Source organism: Pteropus vampyrus, unplaced genomic scaffold, assembly GCF_000151845.1.
Source record: "Pteropus vampyrus isolate Shadow unplaced genomic scaffold, Pvam_2.0 Scaffold50, whole genome shotgun sequence".
Lineage (NCBI taxonomy): Eukaryota > Metazoa > Chordata > Mammalia > Chiroptera > Pteropodidae > Pteropus > Pteropus vampyrus.
The window spans coordinates 434,964-451,570 of NW_011888831.1; the positions used below are offsets into that span (position 1 = coordinate 434,964).

The window sequence follows — 16,607 nt, forward strand, 5'->3', positions numbered from 1 at the left end:
AGGGGCGGGCCAATAGCGCTTATAGAAAACGTGGTCAGGACAAAAGGCGCCGAAGTCCGAAAGCTATCAGTTAAAGTAACGGAGTCTCCGGGTACTTTTCGCTCTATGTAGCACTGATATCTAAAGAACTGGCCCTTTAACGAAATCATAGTTTAACTACATTTACAACTACAGAAATGTTACAACACACGTGCCTTGCAAATTTAAAAAAATAAATAAACCTAGTATTGGGATGAAGTATTCTACACTGTTGGCAGGGAAGTAAATGGATGCAGCTTTTCTAGAAGGCATTTTGCCAGTTCCTGTCAAAATTAAAAACAGGCATTTTCATCCGACTAATTCATCTATTAACAAATATTTATTGAGCATTTTTGTGTCAGGCATCCTTCTAAGTGACGAGAATGGTGAAGAAGACAAGACTCTACTCATGTGATTTGTATTTTAGACAAGAGATACTCAATAAAAAAATAAGTAAATTTTGGATACTGCTATGAGTCATAAAAAAAATTAAGCCGGGTAATGTGACAAAGTGATGTGGATTGGACTGGGGACTTCTTAAAAAGAAGTTCTCTCTGAAGGTGGCAAGATGGTATCAGTCATATGGAGTCAAAGGAAAGTTTGTCCAGACAGAAGTAGCAGCATGTGCAAAGGCTGTGAGGTGGGATTGGGCTTGCTGGAGAATAGCAAGAAGGCTAGTTTAGCTCAAGAATAAAGAGGAGAATGATACATATAATGTGTGTTGAGGTCAGAGAGATGGTTATGGATCAGTCATGTAGATTATAGCAGGACAAGGTGAAAATATGAGATTTCATTCACATATTTGGAAGGCACTGAAAGGCTTTAAGCAGAGTGACAAGAACTGATATATTTGAAAAGACCACTCTGGTTGCTGCGTGGAGAAGGGACTAGAAAGCCAAGAGAGAAGCAAGGAGAGCAATGAAGAGGCCATTGTAAGAGGCTATAATAATAGACCAGGTGTTAGAGAATGGTGATTAAGACAAGAGTAGCTGAATTACTGTATTTTCGAGTCAGAATGCCAAGACTTGAAGAAGGATTAAAAAGAGGGCAGTACAAGAGGAAAAAAGATGACCCTTGGATTTAACTCTTGGATTTGAATTTTATTAGATTCAAATTATTATATTATCTTTGTGCACACGAAAGTCCCACTGTTATTTTGATATGGTGTTAAATTTATAGACAATTTTCAGAGAAATTACATCTTTATAATGATGCTTTTTCTCACTTAGAATATGGTATGTCTCTTTCATTCTTTCTAGCCTTAATATTTTTCTAAAGTTGTCTTTCTATTAATATCCTTTAAAGACAGTCATTTTCATTCCATGCAGACCACTTACCTTTCAGTTCCAAAATTACTTTAGATATATAACAATACAGATCTCATCACCTTCTGGTCATGACCTTTTGACAAAAGTGATTCATGAGTCTAAAAGAAATGCTTAAATCTTAAAGGGATGAAGAATGAGCTTAAAAGGTGTTGATTGAACTGAGGAGTGGGGAGTGGCAGCTGGTGGGCAAGGCCTGTGTTTGAACCTTAAAGATGATCTCAGAAACTGTCTTGCATGCCTATAGCTTTTTGTTGCATAAAAAGTGGAGGGGAGAGTGTGAAGTTAGTTCATTTGGGGAAAGCAGGGGGAATATGGAAAAAGATGGAAGAGGAAAAAATACTTTAGTTGTTTAAATCTGAAATGTCATCCATTATCCTTCCTAAGTCTAGTCAATTTTGCCCTAGAAATGACTCTTCAGCCTGGCCCCTCTTCTTCCTTCCACTCTATGGTTCATCTCCCCTTAACTAGTTTTAGTCTACAACAGCCTTGCTCCACTCCCTCCACCCTCTGCATAGACCAGAATTATCTTCCTAAAGAGAAACCTCATCATGCCACTCTTTTACTTAAAAAAAAACACTACTGGATCCATATGCCCTCCTCCAGGGAAAGATCTTAATTTCATTCCTTCACATGCTATACAAAATCCTTCACATTGTTCTAATATTTCTCCACAGCCTTATCTCTCTCATTGTCTAATCCCACAAACACTTCAGAACACATGTACCTCGACTTTCTCACTCTTTGAAATACCCTTTCCATCTTCTGTCCACCATTCAGAAAGATTGTCCTCAAATGTCCCCTCCTCTGAACAGCCTGCATTCCCCCCACCCCCACCCCAGCCAAATGCTGATAGTTGCTTTGCCTTCTGAGTCATACCATCATGATAGCATTCCTGGGATCATAATACTTCAACTCTACTAGGAAGGCAGAGAGGGGCTATGTTAATTCATGTGTGTTCCCATCGCCTACCACAGTGACAAGCACAAAATAGGGACGGATGGACAGATGGATGGATGGAAGCTGCAATGAGTTGGATGGAGGCGAGTAGTCAGAGAAATTACGAAAAGTAACCCTGCAAAGATCAAAGACAGACACCAGGGGGAGCTGACACACCACAATAAAGCGGGAGGAAGGGCCAAAGGCGGCAGCAAGCACCAAAAGCAAGCATCATGCAACTGGAACCGCTCATCCAATCACCCACGTGCGCATCCCCTCACCTTCCTTTCCAGACCATGCTAGAGCTCATTCCACCATCCCCACCACCTCCACCACCTCCATCGCCTCCGCCCCTGCTGAGAAAACAAACAAAAGGGAGGAGACCCTGAATGTAGGGAGCCAATCAGAGGGCTCCAATCTCCAGAAAGGCGGCCGCCTTCGTTTAAGGATGCCCAATCAGTTCCTAGGGTTGAAGAGAGGCAGAGAGATGGGCGGGAAGAGCAGGGAGTTGGGACTGCGCGCGCCGGGGAAGGATCTCCCCTGAGGGGTGGGGCTGGAGCGCGGAGGGGAGGAGGCGGAGCCAATCACCAAGCGTGTTTGTGAAGAGTGGGCGGGCAGCGCGGCGGCGCGCGGGATCTGGGCTGACGCATCTGGCCCTGGTTCCCGAAGATCCGAGGTGGGGGGGCCGGAGGGGAGGGGGAAGAGGAGAAAGAGAGGAGGGTGCGCGTGCGCAGTGGCGCGGGGAGGAGCAGGGACCTGGCAGCGGGCTAAGAGGCTGCGAGCGAGCCGCGAACCCGGCGGGCTGCGGGCGGCTGGCGCGCGCACCATGGGGGAGAAACCCGGGACCAGGTAAGGGAGGTGGGGCCACGCGGCGAGACGTGGGCGGCTGCTCCCGGCGGGTACCAGCGCGGTCTGCAGACAAGGACAACGGGGAGAGAAAATCCAGAGCCGGACGCCTGGGTCCCTAGGGGGCAGCCATCTGGGGCCGCATGCCTAGGTCCTCGAGGATAATGAGGGGGACGCATGCCAGGGCCCCTGCAGAAAGCGAATGTTGATGGGGATCGGGGAACCAGCGTCTGGGTTCTCGCAGGGATGTGGGGGCCGGACCACTGGGTTCTCCGGTGCAGGCTGCGATGCAGGGGCGGAGGAAGGAGCAGGTGGCCGGCCCCTAGAGGTCGGGTATGGGCAGGGTGGATGCTGAGAGGGGGATTCCCGCCCCCCACCCAACTCGTGCTTAGCCACTGTAAAGCCTTTTGTCCAATACCCCACAGGCAGTGGGGCTGCCCCAACCTGTCCTGAAGGCCTGGTACGCCGCTTCCAAACTTCTTCCTTCCCCGGGGGTTGCTAGGAGCAACCGCCTCATCTTGGGGGAGCAGAGTGCGTAGGGACCCTCCCCGAGCTTGGGCCTTACCGCTGTTCCCCGGGGGTGAGGGGAGGCAGTATCTGCTCTGGGCACGCTATCCACTCCCCGGATGTTTTCTGTGCAATCGAGGCTCCTTCCTTCCACTGACACCCGAGTTCTCTTTTTTGATCTCTAGCAAAATCCACTTCCTGTTGTGACCCAACACCCCCAAGTGAGCATTGGGCGAATGCCTGAGTCCCTGGGGAACTGGAGCAAGAGGAAAAGAATGGGGATGTTTGTCTCTATCCTCAGGGGATCAGGAATGGGGGCCTGGTCCTGAGCTGTCACTTGTCCTGCAAAATAGTCTCATATCAGCCTCACCACTCCCCACCCGTAGAGTAGGAGAACATAAGCTTCTGAGGACCAAGTCAGCCAGTATTGGAGAGATGATCAGTGGAACGATTGGTGTCCTGGATTAGGGGTTAAACACCCCAGAGAAAGGGGAAGTCACTGACTTGAGGGAGGCCCCTGATTTCCGTTATGTGGTTCAGGGAGGAGGAAGGATGGACCAAAGGGGGACTGCTGACTTGGCACAATTCCCGCCACCCTCATCAAATTCTGGGCCACAGGAAATGGAAAGAATAGCAGGAAGTGTGAGGAGGCATCTCCTTCTGTGCCCCCCTCTCACTAGGCACCTCCCTGGTCACCCCACACTCCACCTCCTTGGCCAGCCTCAGGATACACAGGCTACTCCTTCCTAGCCTGGCAGGTTAGCTAGGTTAGAATCCAGAGGGCAAGTTCCCTGCAGCTGCTCCAGGGCAATCAACCAAAGCCACACTCCAGTTGGCCAACTGATTATGGCTGTTGCAGCCCTCTGCCAGGATTCCTAATAGAAAGAAACACTGAGACAAAGAGGAAAACCAGAGCAAAGAGGAAGGAGAGCTAGATGATGACATAGCAGTCAGCCACCAAGTTGGGACAAGAGTTGGAGTGCTTATTCTAGCTGCCACCATGTCAATGTTTACTCTCCTTTATTGGATGGGGATTCCTGGTGACCTCCATACCCTTTGCCTTGTGGCCTTTGGATAGCTTGGCCTTCTGGGAAGAAGAGGAAAATGAAGTTGTTATAGCAAAAACGGGTGGTGTGGTTGGAGGAGGCATGGGCCATTTAGTAGAATTTCAGATTCTATCTGGGAACCCTTCCCAGGCATCACTGCTGAAGCAGAGTGGATTGGGAGTGGATTGTAAGGACAGCAAAGATCAAGCCCACAAGTGGCCAGAGCATTGGAGTTGCCAGACACTTCTCTATCCTTCTAGCAATGGCTCTAGTCCAGGCTTGGATTGTTTCAGCAACTATGAAATGACTCCCCTTTAATTCAACAAACTTGATGTCAGTTACAGAGGCAGGATAGTATAATAGTTCAGTGACTAAGAGCATGGACTCAGAACCAGAGTGCCTGTTTATCCACCATTTACACTGTGACCTTAGGTAAAATACTTGATCTTCCATGTGCCTCAGTTTCCTCACCTATAAAATAGGAATATTAAGACCCCCATCAAGGGTTCTTAAGAGTATTAAATGAGTTAACACATGAAACGCTTTTAACAGTGCTGGGTGTGGAGTATTCACCCAGTAAATGTTAGCATCATCATCGTTGTCACATGGCTGGCATTGTGCTGGGGATGCCTAAATGAATAAGGCTTCTGATGCTCACAATCTAGGGCAGCAGACGGTACAGAGCTAACTGCCCTTGCATGATATCACCACAAGTAAAACATAAACAAGGTGTGACAGGAACCCCCCAAAAAAGGAGTGACTGGAGTCTGGGCTCCATCTGCTTTCTAAAGGAGGTGATATCTGAACTGGGTCTTGAAAGACAAACAGGCTTTTAAGCTGCTGAAATCAGAGATGGGGACAGTTGGAGTAGGGTCACACTTAGGTAGTGCCCATAGTAGAAACCATTTTAGAGGCAAAGGCTGAGGTCATTTCTCTTCCAAGTACCCCAGCTATCTTTGGAGCTGGAGACCTGAGAAGATGGAAAGCAGGTTACATCTTACACAGACAGTACTGCAACCTGCCCATTCAGGTCCCCCTAGAGGAGGTCCTCTGGGAAGACCCAGGGTGGTTCCTTTGGGAACCAGTGGCCATTGCCATGGGAGGAGTGGAACTAGTGAGGCAGGGCTGCCATGTTGGGAATATTAAGGACTCGTGGTTACCTTTCCTTCTGGGAAAAAGTGGGACGGATAGGGCTGGGCAAAGCCTCAAAGCCTCTAGACAGGAATCCTGGGGAACTCTGCCTCTCAGGCTGGGGAGGGACAAGGTCCTGGCACCAGGGTCCCTGCTGAGTCTGAGGGAGGCAGTGGGGTTTCCCTTTCTGTTTTGTTAGGGTCTTCAAGAAGTCGAGCCCTAACTGCAAGGTGAGTCTCCTACAGTGCTTTTCTTCCTGACCCTCCCTGGGCCCTTACAAGGCCCAGCTTGCCCTTAGACGTTCCCCAACCTCTAGCTCCCCACTTCCTGTGACAGCTAAAAGCCAACTTCCTTCCCTCCTGAAGCCCCTTGTGGCAAAGGCTGCTTCGCCTAAGCCAGCCACAAGGGCTGGGTGGGGACAGGCCTGGGGGAAGGGTCAGAAGCCCATGCCTATAGCCCTCTCAGAAACCAACAACTCAGGGTACCTGGGGCTGGGAACAGTTAACAGCCCCACCAGGCTATAGACTTTACCCTAGAGCCCCTTGAAGGCCTGGCCTTCTACAGCCCCTCCCCAACTGGCAGCAACCCACAAACCGACACACACACCCAACTGATGGGCAGAGGTGTGAAAAGATATTAGGGAACAGCTAAAAAACTTCAAGGTTAGATAGTCTGGGAATCCCCGCCACCCTTCCCCTTCCAGCCCTACTGGGAGGAACCCAGGCTGAACAGCCCAGCCTGGGAAGACCAGGGGCAGGGAAACCCCGTGTAAGGCTCTGATGCCCGCCCACCCTCCTACCCGATCTTCCCTGCGACCCTCTCTATCCTCAGCTCACTGTGTACTTGGGCAAGCGGGACTTTGTAGATCACCTGGACAAAGTGGATCCTGTAGGTAAGTATGCCCAGAAAGAGGCATCTCGTCCCCCAATAGGGGAAGAAGTTCCTGGGCCCAGCAACAGAGGAGAGGCCCCAATGGGAAATGAGTTCATGTGTCTCTTTCCTAGATGGTGTGGTGCTTGTGGACCCTGACTACTTGAAGGACCGCAAAGGTACTGGCCCTAATTCCAGGGGTCCAAGGGGAGTGAGGAGGTGGGGAAGGGAGATGGGCTGGCATTGACAGGGGCCCCAAAGGGATGGAGGGCTGAGGAAGAAGCCAGGAGTAGGATTCAGGCAACTCTTATGCTGCTGAGGAGCAGCAGCTGCTGTTAGGTACTGGGGGGAGTAGAGAAGAGGGCCTCCTGACCACCCCACCTTGCCCTCCCTTGCCAGTGTTTGTGACCCTCACCTGCGCCTTCCGCTATGGCCGCGAAGACCTGGATGTGCTGGGCTTGTCCTTCCGCAAAGACCTGTTCATCGCCACCTACCAGGCCTTCCCCCCAATGCCCAATCCACCCCGGCCCCCCACCCGCCTGCAGGATCGGCTGCTGAGGAAGCTGGGCCAACATGCCCACCCCTTTTTTTTCACAGTGAGGATGCCTCCCATCTTCTGCAGGGCAAGGGGTCTGGGACTGTGTTTGGGGAGTGAAGTACCTGTTACAGGCAGATCTGGAAGAAACAGTAAAGAAGGACCCTAGACTCACCTCCCTTCAGGGTTACCAACATTCAGGAAGCCCTTACCTTTCTGCTTCCTCCCTTGGGCCCCTTCTTCCTTTCTCATCCCCAGGACTTCTCTAGCCTCTTAAGTTGAGATTGGGAGGAAGATTTGGGGGCTTCTGGGAGAACTAAAGCCTCCCCTTTCCTCTACCACAGATACCCCAGAATCTGCCCTGCTCCGTCACCCTGCAGCCAGGCCCAGAGGACACTGGGAAGGTATAGGAGGAATGGTTCTGAGGGCTCATGGGGCAGAGCAGGGTCCAGCAAGAGTTGGAGGCCCCTAAGATGGGGTGGGCTGTAGAAGAAAAGCCAGGATGGGACAAAAGGTAGGGTAATATCCCCAGCGGACATAGGGTGTGTATGGGATAGTCACTGCTCACATGTGACACTACCTCCTGCTCTTGACCTGCATGTACCTGGGTACAGGGGCTCACCTTCTACAGCCAGGACTAAGTCTCTGCCAGGTGCCAGGTCTCAGAGAGGCAGAGGAGGAAGAGCCAGGGCCTATGCTTCTCAGACCAAGACCCATCTTGGCAAGAGTCCCCTGCCCAAGACCAGGGGAGAGGGAAGGAAGGGAGTGGTGATGGTGGCAGTGGCCTTGTGTAAGACATGACCTTTTCTCCCTCTCCCAAGGCCTGCGGGGTAGACTTTGAGATTCGAGCCTTCTGTGCCAAATCACTAGAAGAAAAAAGCCACAAAAGGTAAGGGATGCCATCTCCCCTGTGGTTTACCCATTCCCTCCCTGATCCCAGGAGCCCCAGCCCCTGTGGGAGGTGGGAGTGGGTGTTTTGGTGTCTGAGGACTGACCCCTCCCCCTCCAGGAACTCTGTTCGGCTGGTAATTCGAAAGGTTCAGTTTGCCCCAGAGAAACCCGGCCCCCAGCCTTCAGCTGAAACCACACGCCACTTCCTCATGTCTGACCGGTCCCTGCACCTTGAGGCTTCCCTGGACAAGGAGGTGGGGTGTGAAAGGGTGATGCAGGCGCTACAGTACAAGCCAGATCCTGGGGAGAGGGGTGAAGCCACATGTCAAGATGGTGTTTTCAGGGAGGTTGCCTTAGATGGCTATGGAAAGTTGCTGTGGGCTTGGGTTTAAAGGGAGGAGGCCAAGCAATGTGTCTGTGTGAGGGGCATGCCGATAATGGGATCACTGAAAACAACCAATTAACTTGTCCCCTCCTCCCCTCAAAAGTTGTATTACCACGGGGAGCCCCTCAATGTCAATGTCCATGTCACCAACAACTCCACCAAGACCGTCAAGAAGATCAAAGTCTCTGGTAGGAGGTGGGGGTTGGAAGGTGGTTTTGGGGGAGGGAGTTGCTGCACATGTAGCTTCTGGCATGATCTTGGTCCAAGGACATACCCCAGTGGTGGAGACCTACCAGGGCTCAAAGAATTTAGGCTGTCCCAGAATGAGATACAGGCCAGGTGTTTACTGCTACAGGGAGGGCTGTGGGTCAGGGGGCGGGAGTGGTGTGGGCCTGGGGCCTTTGCCACGTGGTCTGGAGTGGGACGGTGGTCTTAAGCTCCATGCAAAGTTGCTTGACCCAACCCCACAGTGAGACAGTATGCCGACATCTGCCTCTTCAGCACTGCTCAGTACAAGTGTCCCGTGGCTCAGATTGAACAAGAGTGAGTATCAGAAGAGCCCTCGGTCCCATTTTCAGGGGAGAAGAGTAGGCCTGGGAGAATGTGAGGTGAGGGTGGAATACTTCCTGAACTATCTCCATTTTCAAAGGAGCCACATTCCCTCCAGTCGGGTGGCTCTGAGCTGTGAATATTCTCAAGCAGATTGAGCCAAAACCTACTCATTTGTGATCTATGCCCAGAAAGAAGGGGCTAGTGATGGGGGTAGGAGCTGCCCCCTCGCCCAGCCTGGCCCTTCCAAGAGTCTTATTCTCTTGTCCCCATCCTCCAGTGACCAGGTATCTCCCAGTTCCACGTTTTGCAAGGTATACACCGTAACCCCACTGCTCAGCGACAACCGGGAGAAGCGTGGTCTTGCCCTGGATGGAAAGCTCAAGCATGAGGACACCAACCTGGCTTCTAGCACCATGTGAGGGTGGGGCTGGATAAGGGGCAGGGTGGGTGGGTTCTCCTGCAGCCCAGGAAACATTCATTCAGAGCCAGCTGCGTTCCAGGCTCTGTCCTAGGTACCAGGGCTCTTATCTGAACAGAAGAGACAAAAAGTCTCTTACATTTTAGGCAAGGGAAGACAGAAATCAAATAAAAGGTAAAATATATAGGGTGCTTGTTTAGTGACCAGTGTTGAGAAAAGGCGAGGCAGAGAAGGGAGACAGAAAGTAGAGAAAGGGGTAGAGTTTGTTAACTTTGAATAGGGTGGCAGGGTATAATATAGAGGTGAATTGTGAGTAGGCAATGTAGGCAGTGTAGACATGCAGGAAGAGTGTTGCAGACAGAGAAAGCTGCAAACACAAAGACCCAGAGGTGGACTAGGCTGGTGTGTGAGGAAGTGTGAGGAGGCCCACAGAACTGCTGCTGGCCTCTGTGGTGCCATTGTGCCTTTGGGCAGGAGAAGCCCGGGAGAAAGGGTTTCACAAAGGGCTGGATTTCACCCCCACTGACACTTTTGTACAGGGTACACACTGCATGACCCCACATAGCAGACTTGGAGGCCAAGGTGATGAGAATGAACTACAAGGAGAAAAGTAGGAGGTGGAGTCGGAGGGCTAATGGAGAGCAAGATAGTACAGGTCTGTTAGGTCACAAGGACTTCAGCTTTTCCTGTGAGAGGGATGCGAAGCTACAGGAGGGTTCTGCACAGAGGACTGGTGTGGGGTACTTTACTATGACAACAGCACAGCCTATGCTGCTGGAGCCCCTGGGGCTGGTTGTAAGTTTGTTGTCCTACTCAGGGTCCTGATGGGAGCCCCAAGGGTGGGCTATAGGGCACAGGGCAATGAGCACTGGTCCAGCTTCTCTCCTTTGCTACAGTGTGAAAGAGGGTGCCAACAAGGAGGTGCTGGGGATCCTAGTGTCATACAGGGTCAAGGTGAAGCTGGTGGTGTCTCGTGGTGGGTAAGTATGGTGGGGCAGCCTGGGATGGGCCCACAGTGGCTTCCTCCAGCTCTTCATTGTCATCAGCTCTTCATGATGCTTCTTTCCCTCCCCAGGGATGTCTCCGTGGAGCTGCCTTTTGTTCTTATGCACCCCAAGCCCCATGACCACATCACCCTCCCTAGACCCCAGTCAGGTGAGCGTACCACCCACCCTAAGCCTCCAAAGGGAGGCCCTGAAGCCAGGCCAGTGGAGAAAAGTTGGTCCTTCTGGCACCCACCCACCCACTTTTCTCCTCCCTTCAGCTGCTCCTGAAACAGATGTGCCCGTGGACACCAACCTCATTGAATTTGATACCAAGTAAGAGCCTCATCCCCTTCCTTTCCTACTTTTGACTCTTTGGACAAAGATTCCTATAACGTTCAAATCTACCCTCTATCCCATTTTTTTTTTCCCCTTTGGGGAAGGGATTGTTGAAGCACCGAATCGAGATGATAGTCTTGTGAGCTGCCTATTATGCCCCTTCTTTGTCCCTTCCTGAAAAAAACCTCCCGTCCCATTGCCACTCTAACACCTTGGTCTCTGGAGGGGAATGGGAGGTCAAGAAGAGAGTCTGAAGCCCTTGCCTCACCCCCTCCTTTCCACCACCCACCAAGCTATGCCACAGATGATGACATTGTGTTTGAGGACTTTGCCCGACTTCGGCTGAAGGGGATAAAGGATGAAGACTACGATGACCAGTTCTGCTAGGAAGGGGGGCTAGAAGAAGGGAGTGGATGGTGCTGGGAGAGGTAGGGGCAGGACCAAGATCCCCGCTGCCACTGGGGATAGGTCCAAGCCTTTTTCCCTTCCCCTCCATCCAGCAGCTTCCTCAACCAACCCCTTCTTTCCCTCCCTCTCCTATTCCCACCAGATACGCACTGGACCCATCTCTTGTTGAACGTGGGCATTAATTTTTTGATTACGGCTGTGCTTCCCCAACCCCCTAATGGGTGGCAAGCTGTGTTCATACCTAAATTTTTTGGAGGGGGGACACTGAAAAGAGGAGTGATAGTAGGAAAAGGGGGTAGGAAAAACTCCCACATTCAACCTTATACCAACACCCCCTCCTGTCACTATCTCTACCTCCCATTCCTTCAAGATGAGACCCTTTGGGGTACAAGGCCACTTCTTTGTCTCTGAGCATAAAGAATAAACCTTTTAATAGGCATGGGTGTGTGTGTTTTCTGTATAGCATTTAAGGAGTATACAGTGTGCTCATCTATGAGTCTGTTAGCTTGTAGGTAAGAACCTAATCTCTTCTCTGCACCCACATGACCCCTGGCCCACAGGCTGTCAGTGTTTATTGAATGAGCTATACCTGTGTACCAAAGTGAACAATGAAACTTGATTTGGTCAGACCGAACTCAAGGGTACAGTTTGGTATAGCCACAAAGTAAATTTATCCATTTACAGGGGAAACAATAACCCACGTCCCTGAAAGACTAGAAGCTCTTGGGAGCTAGGCAGGGCAGGCCCTTCCCTGTTGCGGCTGACAAACATGACTGCATAGTGACCTGTTGTGACCTAGTGTGTTTGTTTCCACCATTCCTTTTGGTTGCTCAAGCAGTCATTCCTGGGACTCAGTGGGACTACAGCTACAGGCCTTACCAGGAGCCACACAGCATCTAGGTGGAGCCTGGTATTTACATTCTAACAAAGAAGCCAAGGCTTTAGGCAGCCAGAGAGAGTCAAGCTGCTGTGGGCAAGTCTAAGAAGCTTCATCCAGCTGCTACTCACATTCATCAGAGACTCCTTGAGGCTTGGCCAAAGCCCCAGGCTGAGCTGGAGGAAGTTAGTAACATTCTACCGACATTCCTCGCCTTTGCCACCAATTCCCAGTCCTGCAGCCCAGCCTTTCTCTCCTTTTTCTTTTAAGGCTCATTTATTCATTCCATAAATGATCTTTATGTTAAGTCCCAATTATGTGCCAGGTATAGTATAGAGACATAGTCATGATGAAAACAAACATTAAATCATTCCCTAATTAATCACAGTATCTATGATCCAAAGGAGAAGTACAAGAGTTATGAGAACACATGAGACAGGGAGTTCTGACCTAGGCTGGGGTTAAGGGGAGATTTCCCTGGAGGAAGCTGACCTTTGAGCACAGAACTGGAAGATAAGGAGGAGTTCTAGCATTCCAAGTAATAGCAACACCATGTGTAAAGGCAAGAAGGAACAGGGGCCAGAAGGACTGCGACAAAGAGCCAGAGGCAAAGTAGTTACAGATGAGGCTGGTAAGGCATATGGGCAGCCCATACAAGCCTATCGTCTATGTTATGGCTCGTGACTTCTAATTAAATCATTATTTATCCATTACTTTTAAGTGCTGCCAAAATGCCAATGACCTTGTTTACCCCTCCACAGAAGCAGCCTATCCTATATATCCTGCCTGGTCTTTATCATGTAGAGAAATAAGCAGCATCCCTCTGACTCCTGTAAACCTGTTTCTTGACCTCTGATCTCTTGGCCCATGGATCTCCAAACTTTTTCAGGTGAATCAGAATCCTCTGGGAGGCAAGATAAAGACAGAATCCGAGGCTCTACCTTCCCAGATTCTGATTCAATAGTCCTAGGAAGAATCCATGAAATCTGGATTTTGAATTAGTACACACTTTGATAAAACAACGCCTTTTCTCTTTTAGCTTTTTTTTTTAATGATTTTAAGAAAGTAAAACATGCACGTGGTATAAAGAAAATTCAGACAGTCAAAAGGAAGCTCCCTCCTGCCTCTGATCCCCAGCCTCTCATTTCTCATTCCCAAGGCAACCTCCATCATCAGTTCCTTGATTATTCTTCCAAAGATATTCTTCAGACTTAGTCATATTCATATGACGATATTTCTTCCTTATTTTAAATACAGATAGTAGCATACTATGAACACTTCTACATCATGCTTTTTGCAGCTGGGAGAGCATTCCTTTAACAATACATAGAGATCTACCTCATTCTTTTAAAGAGCTGCATAGCTCGCCATTGCCTAGATGCCATTTATTTTTACCAGTTTCCTATCAATGGGCAGGAAGGATGTCCACTCTTTCGTTAATTCAAACATTACAATAATTATGCTTAAAGACATGTCCTTTTGCCCATGTAAAGTATGTCTGTAGGGCAAATTCTTAAAAGTCGAATTGGTGGGTCAAAGAACGCCTTTTTGATCACTGCCAATCAAGCAGGTGACATGGTATCATCCTAGCTTTAATTTGCATTTCTTTGTTTAGGAGTGAGAATGAACAGGATTTATTGCATTCATGTCGTCTTAATGTACTCTAAGGACTCTTTATGTAGTAAAGAAATTAGCCTTTTGTCATATATTTTGCAAACATCTTTCCCAGTTTGTTGTTTTTGAATTTGTTTATAGCTTTTTTTCTTTTCAACGAGGTCAAATTCCTATAACATAAAGTTAACCATTTTGAAGTGTACAATTCAGCAGCATTTGGTACATTTACAATGTTGTGTAACCATCACTTCTAGTTTCAAAGTATTTTACTTATGGTATTTTTAATAATTCATAAGTTTTTTATTTTAATGTAGTCTATTAGAATCATGTTTTTTATGGCTTCTTGATTTGTCACAAAGCTCTTGGCCTTCTGTTTCCTCACAAATTGATGCTTTCTTTTCTTTCCAGACTAAACTTCAAGATTATCATATCAACCACTATCTCATCAGCACCCTCAATTCTCCTTTCACAATACCTGCTCTCAAACCCTACCCTTGGCTCTGTCAGTCACCACCCCACCCTTCTACACTCCAACACTGGGCTGCTGAGCACTGCCAGAGAAAAATCACACAATCATATTTATTCGTTCAATCTTCAAATATTTTTGAACACATTCTAGGTGCCAACACTGTGCTGGGTACGAATTTGGAGCCACTACAAACTTACGGTCTCTAATCTCAGCTAATCTCAGCCCTCATACCTGATAACCCTTTGTCCCTCTCCATGTCCCTGGTCACCTACCTCTCCTGCTCCCATCCTACTCAATAATTTTCCAAACCTTCCTCACGCTCATAGTGACTTCATCTTGTTTTGCACAGAGATTAAGCTATGACGGATGAATGATTTCAATTTCCCACCTCCTACCGACAAATGCTGACATCTAAAACAGTTCTCCTAGACAACCAAGGTTAAGATGACTTCTCCAGTTCAAAGCTAATCCCTCCACCTGTGCAGATTGCTTCCCTCCTACCTCCTGAGACCGCGATTCACCAAACCACTCCCCTCTCTTTAACCTCTGCTTCTCTCTACTGGTTCTTCCTCCATGGTAAAGAAACCCACATAAGTCTCTTCCGCTAAAGAAAGGAAGGGAGAAAGAGAGAGAAGGAAGGAGGGAGAAAGGAAGGAAACCAAAGAAAAAACACTCCTACATGAGTAAGTCTCTTTCAGTAAAATATATCTCTATTTCCTCTCTCTTTTTTTATTGTTTTTATTTTCAAAGTTATATATGCACATAGTTTAAGGAGTCAAATAGGACTACAAGGCCTATTACAATAAAGAATAGACCCTTTCCCTCTCCTATTTCCTTCTCAGAGGCAACGGCTTTCACCTCCTTTAGATGTTTCCTTTGGTATTTTCCTCCATATCTCCAAACAACATGCTTATTTTGCTACTTCTTGATTTTTGCTTTAAGCACCATCCACTGGCTTCCATCCGTGTAAGGTGAAAACTGAGCTTCCTTTCTTCCCTCTGCCCCACCATAGGTCACTTTCCATTCCTCCCCTGCATCTCATACACCCAAAGGAATTATATCAACTGGGTTAGATCAATATTCTGTATTTACATTATGCTTATGCAAACGTTATTCATAGCTAAGTCATGTGATATGGATCTTTTTCTTCTTGCACAACTTTATTTTCCCTGAATAACTGTCATTTAAAAATCTGCTTATTCTCTGAAATTACCACTAATTCTGCCCTATACTCTCTTGCAGAAGTTTATATATCTTCTCAATTCATTCAAAACAAAACAGATGTTCAGCTCTTTAATCTCCTTGAAGAAATCTCTCTAGGAGCCTTCTAATCTGGATCTAACTCCAATAACCTCCTGAGAAATGGTATTTGGGAGAAAAATTTGAGACCCTGTACATATCAAAATGTCTTTTTCTATCTCTGTTACTGATAGTTTGGCTGTTATGAGAGTCTAGATATTCCCTAAAATCTATTCTTCTGTGGTGCAATAACAATAGCTGGCCACCTAGATAAGGATTGGATTTCCCACACCCCGGAGCTGGTTTAGACCATATGACGAAGTTTCCTTCAACGGAATGTGAGCATAAATTATATGGGCCACTTTCTAGCCAGACCTCTGAGATGTGCCTCCTCAACATTTTTTCTTTCTCCTCCCTGCCAGCTGAGACCCAGGGATGCCAGCAACCCAGTTTTAACACTGGAGACAGCAATGCCCTTGAGCAGTGTTTCCGAGATTTTACTGTGCATAGAGCTCACCTGGGGATCTTCCAACACAGATTCGATAGGTCTGTGGTGCGGCCTGAGATTCTGCATTTCTAACAAGCTTTTATGTAACACTAATGGTGTTGGCCTGCAGACCACACTTTTGAGTATAAGACCCTGAAGGAAGGCAGAGCTGCACTGCTAGCCTGGGTCAGTGTGTGATTTGTGGAGCACACTGAACTACTTTTTGAGAAAAAAATGTTAAGTTCTACTTTGTTGAGTCATTGCATTTTTAGCCTTAGCTGGAGTACAGAATTGCAGATTATTAATCTCTTTATCCCAAAAAGTTGAAGGCACTGATCTACTGTCCTCTAGTCTGGAGTGTTACTATTAAGAGGCCCAGCACCATTCTGATTGCTGATTCTTAGCATGTGGTCTGTTGTCTTTCTGGAAGCTTTTGCAAGACTTTTGAGTCTAGTATTCCGATAGTTCATGATGTGCCTTGATGCTGGCCACTTAATGGGTCCTTTTCATCTGGAAGCACATGTCCTTTCTTCTTTATTTTCTCTGATCTCTTATTGAATTTAAGCCCCTTGAACTGATTCTCTAATTTTCTTTTTTCTTTTTCGTATATGCCATCTCTTTTCTTTTGTTTTACTTGTTGGAAGAGTTCCTCGACTTCTCTTTCGATCTTTTTGCTAGTTTTTCATTCCTTCCCTCATGGTTTTGTTTTTTTGTTTTTTTTAAGTGTG

General features: G+C 48.0%; 1 protein-coding gene across 4 annotated transcripts; it reads left to right on the forward strand.

Moving 5' to 3' along the window:
* The first annotated feature begins 2,978 nt into the window (after positions 1 to 2,978).
* Positions 2,979 to 11,632, forward strand: ARRB2 (arrestin beta 2). 4 transcript variants are annotated; one of them, XM_023530401.1, is made up of 16 exons: positions 3,046 to 3,131; positions 3,821 to 3,856; positions 6,012 to 6,042; positions 6,644 to 6,704; positions 6,817 to 6,861; positions 7,082 to 7,278; positions 7,562 to 7,621; positions 8,039 to 8,106; positions 8,227 to 8,362; positions 8,597 to 8,681; positions 8,964 to 9,036; positions 9,323 to 9,460; positions 10,360 to 10,443; positions 10,539 to 10,618; positions 10,728 to 10,782; positions 11,079 to 11,632. In XM_023530401.1, the coding sequence occupies exons 6-16, from the start codon at positions 7,192 to 7,194 to the stop codon at positions 11,170 to 11,172; spliced, it is 960 nt and encodes a 319-aa protein (XP_023386169.1). In that variant the 5' UTR covers positions 3,046 to 3,131; positions 3,821 to 3,856; positions 6,012 to 6,042; positions 6,644 to 6,704; positions 6,817 to 6,861; positions 7,082 to 7,191; the 3' UTR covers positions 11,173 to 11,632. The 4 variants fall into 4 exon arrangements, with proteins under 4 accessions (XP_023386168.1, XP_023386170.1, XP_011357992.1 ...); XM_011359690.2 differs by lacking the exon at positions 3,821 to 3,856 and having other exon boundaries at positions 3,006 to 3,131; XM_023530400.1 differs by lacking the exons at positions 3,821 to 3,856; positions 6,012 to 6,042 and having other exon boundaries at positions 2,979 to 3,131.
* Positions 11,633 to 16,607: the final 4,975 nt, after the last annotated feature.